Below are 9,727 nucleotides of genomic sequence, written 5' to 3'. Positions count from 1 at the left end.
AGTCCTTTGGTTTCTAACTTTCTAGCAATACATATCCAACAATCAGGGACGGATACATGGGGGGGGGGGGAGTAGACGCCTGGCCCCCATCTTTTAAAAAAAATAGTAGTATAAACTAAAAAGCCCAACCCAAATAAAATATAATGGTTTTTAAATTTTTTTAAATTCCTAAATAATAAACACTACATGTTTACATTCTCTTTCTTTTATGTTTGTGTTCTTTTTGACATTGAAACGTTCAGTCTTCTCTTCGAGGCTTGGAGCCATCAGTCATAGCCCATAGCCATTTCGGTCTTCTCTTGGTCTTTTGGAGGCTTGGAGCCATCAACCATAGCCAATTCGGTCTTCTCTTGGAGCACGCCCTCACAGCCTCACTTCCCTGTCAATTGTCATAGTCTTCATTCTTCAATCATAGCAAAGCTGCAAAGGTATTCACAACTCTACTCATTCTACTTTTTATTTTTTTATATAATTGTAAAAAATTCTTAATTAACAAATAATATTTTTTTACTATAAAATAATATAATTTTATCTTTTTTGTGTTCACATAGATTGTAGATAAATAGCTTATTCATTTTTAAGATTTATTCTCTGTCTTTTTTTATTTTTTATTTTTAGTGAAATTGATAGTGACTTAGTAAAAAATATTGTTATTAATGTTTAATTAATAAAAAATATTTAGACTTTGTTTATTCATGTGAGTATATAATTATTTAAATTTTTTTTCAGGTAAAAGGAAACTAGAATATTTTATGATGAGAAAGCAAAGTAAAATTGATGCAACTTTTTAAGAGAAAAATTGATGTTGGAGTTCAAACAAGTCAACCCTCTAATCTTGTTTCACAAGAAGTTCAAGTAAGTGAACTTTCTAATCTTACTCAAAATACACATCAACATAAAGCCAAAGTTCCAAGATTAGAAAGAGATGTTGATATCTCTTTACTAGAAAAGGATCCAGGAAAGCAACGTCCAATTTGGCAGTATAATGTCAATGAACGTGATAGGATTCGTAGAGCATACATAATAGCTGGGCCATACCAACCAACAAATATTAGCTATCCAACTTCTGGTAATAACAATCACCGTCGATATTTTCAATCTTCTTGGTTTAAGAAATTTTCAAGTTGGTTAGAATATTCACCAGAAAAAGATGCTGCTTATTGTTTGCCTTGCTACTTGTTTGGTAAACATTATGGTGCTCGCAATGATGGAAAAAATATATTTTCAGAGTTAGGATTTAGTAATTGGAAGAAAGTAAACAACGGAGTGAATTGTGCATTTGTATGTCACGAGGGTTCTATTCCTAATTCTCCCCATAATTTATGTGTGAAATCTTGTGATGATTTAATGGCTCAATCTAAGCATATAGACAAAGTTCTTGATAAGCATAATGATGAAACTATTGCAAATAACCGCTTAAGGTTGAAGATATCTATTGATGCTATTCGATGGCTTGCATTTCAAGCATGTGCATTTAGAGGCGATGATGAAAGTCCTGGATCTTTGAGTAGGGAAAATTTTATTGAGTTAATTAAGCTTTCAGATTCCTGTAATCAGAATGTTAATAATGTTGTCCTTGAAAATGCTCCTGGAAATGCTCAATATATATCTCCCAGTGTTCAAAAAGATATGTTGCATATCCTTTCTAGAAAAGTGCGTACAACAATTCGAGAAGAAATTGGTGATTCTAAATTTTGTATAATTATTGATTAAGCAAGAGATAAGTCAAAGCGAGAATAAATGTTTGTGGTTTTGAGATTTATAGACAAGCACGGTTGTGTTCAAGAAAGATGTTTTGATCTTATATATGTTTCTAATACGTGTTCTTTGACATTGAAAACAAAAATTTCTTCAGTTCTTTCTCGTCATAATCTTGATGTTCAAAATCTTAGGGGACAAGGGTATGATGGAGCTAGTAATATACGTGGTGAATGGAATGGATTGCAAGCTCTATTTTTGAAAGATTGCCCTTTTGCTTACTACATTCATTGTCTTTCTCATCGATTACAATTAGCACTTGTTTCTGCAGCCAAAGAAATTTGCTATGTTCATCAATTCTTTTCAAAACTTACACTAGTTGTGAATGTTGTGACTGTTTCTCCTAAACGTCATGATCAGTTAAGGGTTGCTCAAGCAAATAATGTTGCAAACTTAATTGCCAATGATAAATTTGTGATAGGTAGTGGACTTAATCAAATTGGTACTTTGCAAAGAGCTGGAGATACTAGATGGGGGTCTCATTTGACTTCTGTACATAGCTTGCTATGCATGTTTGATGCTATTTGTGAAGTTTTTGAAAAAAGCACCGAAGAAGATAATTTCTCCACTCGTGGTGATGCTAGTGCTACTTATGATGCTATCACATCCTTTGAATTTGTCTTTGTTTTGCATTTGATGAGAAATATTTTGGAAGTTAGTCATGATCTTTGTCAAGCTTTACAACGAAAAAATCAAGACATATTGAATACTTTAACTCTGATTTCTACTACCAAGACTTTAATTCAAAGAATGAGAGAATCAAGTTGGGAGGCTTTCATAAAAGAAGTTATATTCACTACAAGAAAATAAGCCTTTTGCCACGCTTTAAAAGCGTGCCGAAAAGTGCAAAAAAGCGTACCGATAGCTTTTCGCCACGCTTTTTGAGCTATCGGCACGCTTTTCAAAGGGTCACATCTGCCAGCGTGCCGGTTGCTCTATCGCCACGCTTTTGTAGATCTATTGGCACGCTTTTTTTGTCGGCACGCTTTCTTTTCTTGCCACGCTTAAAAGCATGGCCATAGGTCTTAACCTATAGGTACGCTTATAAAGCGTACCGAAAAATGCACGTATCGCCACGCTTTTAAAACGTGCCAGTATGTGTGCTTTGGGTACTCTTTAAAAGCGTACCGATAGCGGAAGATATGGCTACACTTTTTAAACGTGCCAACAGGATAAACGTATGAAGATATGGGTACGGTCAAAAAACGTGCCATAGATGAGGATATGGGTACGCTTTTAAGCGTGCCGGTTGCCAGGTTTGGCCACGCTTATTAAGTTGCTTGTTGAGCTAAAAATTAAGAAATAGCCACCCTTTTAAAGCGTGCCCATAAGTTTGGTCAGAATTTTTATTTATCTTCCTAATATTTCTTGCAAAATTCATATATAATTTTAAAATTATAGACCAAAATAAAATTATATATTTTCCCATAAAAAGACATACATATAAAATTGTCACCATAAAGGGTTTTGATGACAAAGTACCAAAAAATAAAGTCATAACAAGTAAATAGAATTGCCATTCCAACAAATGTCACATATCTACTTCTTTATATACTTAGTTACAAAATATGAAATTTCATGAGTAGTGTGATCATCCATTATGAGTCCATTGTTTTTATCACTGCCCTGCAGAATTTCAAATAATCTTGTGTTAGTACATGTTATAAAAGCGACTTCAATTAAGTCCAACAAATCCAATTCCAAATCCAAATTGATTAAACATGAAATGGCAAAGCAACTTTAATTAGGTCCCACAATCATATTCAGCCATTAGAACAAAAAACACATATCAAACACAAAAGCAAATAGTCCCCTATACATGGTCACAAAAGGAGCTGTTTACACAAGTTTCAAGGAGCTGTTTACACAAGTTTCAAATTATTGGGGCAGAGGAACAAGCATTTACATGAGTAAAAAGGAATGCTATAATTTTGACTAAAAGGAATTAAAAAGTTGACTCGCAGTTAACAAGTAATTAAAAACTAAAAGGAATGCTACAATTCACAAGTGCATCATTATCATGCAATTGGTTTAGCTGAATGGTAAGCAACCCATCTGTAACTAAAATTCATATTCCTTTTACCTAGTTAATGCTACACTACCTCAGCCAGCAACATAAATTCTCAATCAACAAGAATCAATAGTTCTCAATTCTCAATTCAGCCAGTATAAATTCTCAATCAACAAAAATCAATAATTCTCAATTCTCAATTCTCAATTCAGCCAGCAACATAAATTCTCAATCAACAATAATCAACAATTCTCAATTCTCAATTCTGAATTCTCAATTCAGCCAGCAACATAAATTCTCAATCAACATAATCAACAATTCATTCTCAATTCAGCCAGCAACATAATTCTCAATCAACAATAATCAACAATTCTCAATTCACTATTCTCAATTCAGCCAGCAACATAAATTCTCAATCAACAATAATCAACAATTCTCAATTCTCAATTCAGCCAGCAACATAAATTGTAACATTTCTAAACAACAAAACTTCAAAAAGAAAATACTTCAAACACCAGAAAACTATCAACATATTTAACTTACTTTCTTTTCCCAAATTGTAAAAAGATCCTTAGTTACATTCCTGATGCTCACATCTGACCAAGCATCTTCCATTTGAACTTGTTATTATCCCAATATCAAGTTAACACATTCAGTAGCAACAACTTTTGCTAATATGTCTGAAATGCAATAAAAATAATTGAAAACAGAATGGAGTCAGAAAACTTCAGTAAGGGGAAAAACAATAAAAGGCAGGTTGAATATGTCATTAATAGGTACTCAGCAACTTACTCTGCCAGTTCCAAGAGGATCGTACAGAAGAACGCTGGATCTCTTGCGTAATCCAGATGCAAAAAGATCTTTATGCAGTAGGGGCAACTAAAATATAAAATTCAGAACAATTAGATATTCTGAAACTACAAACATAAACAGTATATCTGAGCTTGCTTATTATTTAACAAGATAAACAACAATATATAAGAAACAAGCCTGAAAATGTTCTTGAAGAAAAAAAAATCCTTGAAGGAGAAGCATATTATTTTCCATCAAATAGAAAAAGCTAAGATACTAAATAACTGAGATGATAGATAGCCGAGAAAGTCTTCAATATCCATTTTAACAGAATTTGCACTTTCAGGAAGCTATAAATAGGGATAAATAACAGTAATTTTATTAATATAAATATAATTTAATTTTATTAATAACTATGCTATAATTGATTCCATTTGATGTGCGCACCTTTTTTGCAATTCGTGGCATTAAAACAACTTTAAACTTATTTAAAAGGAGGAATATGATGTAAATGCACTAAGATTCTCAATGGTATAATTTGATTGATACATCAATATCTGCACATACAAGAGAGCAATGAACTAGTAAAATGCATATAGCTTACCCATGGGTCCAGTCCCTGTCTCTCTGCTGTAATCTATCAAGTCCTTCATACTATTTACCACTTCTGATATCTGCAAACATAAAGGTTGTAAAAGACCGATACTAATTCAAAAAAAGGATCAAAAGTGCACCATCTGAAACATTCTCTAAAACATTATGTACTGGAAAAGTAAGGTGAGTAAATGATTGGAAATGGATAAATACCTATAGGCAGCGCACATATCTCCTTTGTATATCCTAAATCATTTACTAATGGAACTTCCACACCAATTTATGGGCTGATGCAACAAACCTGGAAAAGAAGCATGTCAAGATACTTAGAAAAAGATATGCAGAAGCTTGTGGTAAAATGGAAAATCTAATTTAAAGCACAAGGTGATCAATGGAAATCACTAGCTGAAGCTAAACTATGGCACAGCCGTCCCAATAATAAAATAAAACAGAATAATAAGAAGAATAAGAAGAAAACGCGCACACACACAAGACAACAACAAAAGGAGAAAGAGAATATCGGGAAACAAGAAATGGTGGGTATAAAACAGGAATGCACCATTATATCCTTTTCCACTTATACCCCCTATTACAACACCTAATAGTGTGCTAAGAATTAATTGAGTTAGGAAAAGAAAATATTCAAATATAAATTCAGTCTGAACCATTTTCAAATGTGTTTTAGTCAAAGCTTACTTATTTACAGAGGAGTAATGATTAGAGATTCTAGGGCCAAAAGAGTATTTAAAACTCTAAGCACACACCAGCCCAGTATAAAGGACTGCTTTTCTCCACAAACCTAGCCTGTTCAAAGTATAGACTCTAGTTACAAAGTTCTTGGTTTCTAAAAGTAACGCAGCCAGCTATTGCAACTGCTTTCAGAGATCTGGGAAAGTGTTTGAAATACCTATTGAGAAATGTCAATTCTCTCACAACAAGAAATCTGTGATACTACAAGATTAAGTTCCCAATATTTACAGAGGAAAGATTTTAAGAGCTAGAGTATACTGAACCAAAATGCTTCTACTTAACCACTGCTGCAATTAAAAAGCTTTAACGTAACATAATGCTATATCAAAATAGTTACTCCAGAAATTGGTTTGGGCTTTTGCTTTTCAGAAAGAGACTCATTTTCATACTGAACCAAAATGCTTCTACTTAACCACACTGCTGCAATGTTAAAAAGCTTTAACGTAAACATAATGCTATATCAAAATAGTTACTCCAGAAATTGGTTTGGGCTTTTGCTTTTCAGAAAGAGACTCATTTTCTCACTATATTGAAAACAAAATACATGTAGTCAGTAAACAGAGAGTGAGTGTGTTTGTGTGTGAGAGATAGAGAGAGAGAGAAAGGGGGAGGAATACCTGTAATGAGTTCCTAAAAGACCAGAGAAACTTCTCCTTCAGGTCCGCAGGAAGTACTTGATCCTAGAACAATTTTAGAAAAACAAAAACACAAATCGGTTAAAATAGTATTTAGAAGAAGAACACAACATTTTCTAGTTGTGATATTAAAACAACTGCAACAATCATAAGAAGTCGAGTCATCGTCAACAAACACCAACAAACACTTATAGAATTTCATACACATAACAACTACATTCATATTACCAAAAACAGAAATGGCACCATCTTCAATAATTAAGGTGACACCATTTGGGGGCAATACTGCATAAAAATCTCAGACTCAAGACTAACGGTAACAATCAAAAGTTCATATTCAATAAAGAAAAGAAACAAAATTTTTTCAGAACTTCTCAAAAAAATAAAGCAACAGCACCACTCATAGTACAAGAAAATAGAGACAGAAATTTAAAAGATAAGAAACACTAATTTTAAAGGAACGTGAATCAAAACTGAGTGCTCAAACAGCAAAGATACAAATGTTGTGTTCTTTTTTTGCAAACCAGGGTTACCAGGGTTTGCCAGAGAACACAGAACACAGACAGAGAACACAGAGGAGCATGGAGACAGCGGTCCAAAATGGGAAGAAAGACTTACCAGGGTTTGCGAGAGACAGAGACCGCTGCGTTGAGGGAGGGCCAACGAGGGTTGCGTTGATGGTGACACAGAGACAGAGGGCCAACTCGAGGGTTTGCGTTGAATGGCGATGGTTGAGAAACATCAATAGGGTTCGACGGTCGGGTGCGAGGGTTACACGAACGGCATGGGTGCGACGGTCATTCGCTTACAGATGAGGATGACGGCGATGAAGGTGATCAACGGTCATGGTGCGATGAAGGCGATCAACGATTTTCGGTCACGGATGGCTGAGAACGGCGCGGGTAACTAAGGCATGGCTGAGAAGGTCACGGAGATGTGATTGAGGATGAAGACGAAGGCGATGAGCGATGAACGATGAACGGCCATGGAGATTTGTTGGAGGACGGCGGGTTACTTAGCTTTAGGGTTTTCTTTTCTGAGTGGGTTACTTTTGATTGAGGGTAATGTATGTGATGAACTAATGTGATGTTGTTTCAGGGTAAACTAACGAAAAAAAAGCTAAGTGTGGGAAACTAAATTTTGGGGGGAGGGAACTATGGGTACGTTTTTTTTAGGGTGCCCATGGACAATTGAAACACAAACTAGTCACGCTTTTTAAGCGTGCCGGTTTCTTGATATGGCCACGCTTTTTAAGTGTGGCAGTAAAAAAACGTGGCAAAATTTCAAGTCATTGGCCACCTTTGTAAAAGCGTGCCGATTTCCCTCTATCGCCACGCTTTTCAAGCGTGCCAATAAAAAAGCGTGGCCAAATTTCAAGTTATTGGGCACCCTCTGAAAAGCGTGCCGATTTTCCTCTACGGCCACGCTTTTTAAGTGTGGCAAAAAAAGCGTGCCCAAATCACAAATCAGTGGCCACCCTCACAAAAGCGTGCCCATAGACCACTTTTGGGTACGCTTTAAAAGCGTGGCAAGAAAAAAGGGTACCGACAGGCCTTTTTTCTTGTAGTGATTATTTTGTGAGAAACATGAAGTTGAAGTTCCTAATATGAATGCATTGCATATTCCTAGAAGAGGTCGAACTCGCAAAATTGTTGACCAGATTTCAGTGGAGTATCATTACCGTGTTAATTTATTTCTGGCTGTAATTGATACACAATTGCAAGAGTTTAATGGAAGATTCAATGATAATATGGTAGAATTACTTACTTTAAGTTCAACTTTAGATCCCAGAGATAATTATAAGTTCTTTAGTGTCAACAAAGTATGTGAATTAGTAGAACGGTTTTATCCAGGTGACTTCAGTGACCAAGAAAAATTTCACATTAGAATGCAAGCTCAACATTATGAACTTGATGTTCCTAATCATGTTGAGTTAACTAATTTGTGCACAATTTCGGAGTTATATCAAGGATTAACGAAGATAGAAAAGTCTTTAACATATCATTAAAAATGTATACTAATATTTTTTTTATATAATTTTGTTTAATAGGGTAGATTTTGTTGTTGTTATTCTAAATAATAAACAAGTTTGATTCAGATAATTTAACTCAAATAGTGAAATTAATTCATTAAATTCTTATTTAGTAATAATGTCTTAAAAAAAAGCACAAATGCATGGTCACAAAGATATTGACTCTTAACAAAACAAACAATTTACTTCTTTTTCATCTTATTTGATAATATATAGCCTACAACAAATAATAACTAATTAATGTATTTGTATTTTGTTTTTGATATCCATGGTGATAAGACAAAAAGGACATGCAAAAAGATAATATTTAGTGATTTACTCTTACATCTCATAGCTGCATTTTGTTCTAAGGTTAGGTTTATTCATAACTCAACATTAATATAATAGCTGCAAATCAAACAAAAGTAAACACAATTAAGCAAAAAAACAAGGGGTTGCGAAGAGGATGAAAATATGTGGTGCACTGGTATGGATAATTGATTTGTATATACTAGCACTTGGACATGCGTGCATTTTTATGCCTACAAAACTTTTTTAACTTATGTCAAAGTATATTTTTTATTAATATAAAATTTCATATTTTTTTAAATATTCATAACATCAAGTTTAAACTTTATTTATTCAGTTTTGTAAAGACCGAATAATAGAGTAAAAATAATAATTTCTTTAAAAAAAATCCAAAATAACACATAAAAATAAAAAAATATAGATGAATTATTAAGTGCGTACTAAAAATCTACTATCATACCATGTATACAAAACATTATTACTAATTAATCATTTATATAAAATTCATGTTAAACAATAAAATACATAAACATATAATAATTAATATTATTTAATCTAAACTTTTCTTTTATTTATTCTTAGGGTAAAAAACCCAAATAAACCAAGTTGAGAATTTTTTTACCCAAATCAGCCAAAATGAAAATTTTTTTAGCAATCAACCAATGACCATTTAAATGTAATTCGAATCAACATGATTCGAACTTGGATTGCATGTAATTCGAATCATATAGATTCGAATTACTCACAGACACTCAAAGCAACATAATTCGAATTCACTTGATTCGAATTAGGCAGCAACATGTAATTCGAATCAAGTTGATTCGAACTACTTCCATGCATGCCATTCAACGTAATTCGAATTACACC

At 33.6% G+C, this 9,727-nt stretch overlaps 1 protein-coding gene across 1 annotated transcript; it reads left to right on the top strand.

The window, feature by feature from the left end:
* Positions 1–777: 777 nt before the first annotated feature.
* On the top strand, positions 778–7,355 carry LOC130957635 (uncharacterized). Its single transcript, XM_057884486.1, has 3 exons — positions 778–1,681; positions 1,766–2,412; positions 7,068–7,355. The coding sequence occupies exons 1-3, from the start codon at positions 778–780 to the stop codon at positions 7,353–7,355; spliced, it is 1,839 nt and encodes a 612-aa protein (XP_057740469.1).
* The last annotated feature ends 2,372 nt before the right edge of the window (positions 7,356–9,727 follow it).

Source organism: Arachis stenosperma, chromosome 10, assembly GCF_014773155.1.
Source record: "Arachis stenosperma cultivar V10309 chromosome 10, arast.V10309.gnm1.PFL2, whole genome shotgun sequence".
Taxonomy (NCBI): Eukaryota; Viridiplantae; Streptophyta; class Magnoliopsida; order Fabales; family Fabaceae; genus Arachis; species Arachis stenosperma.
This window is presented reverse-complemented; position numbering and strand designations above follow the sequence as displayed.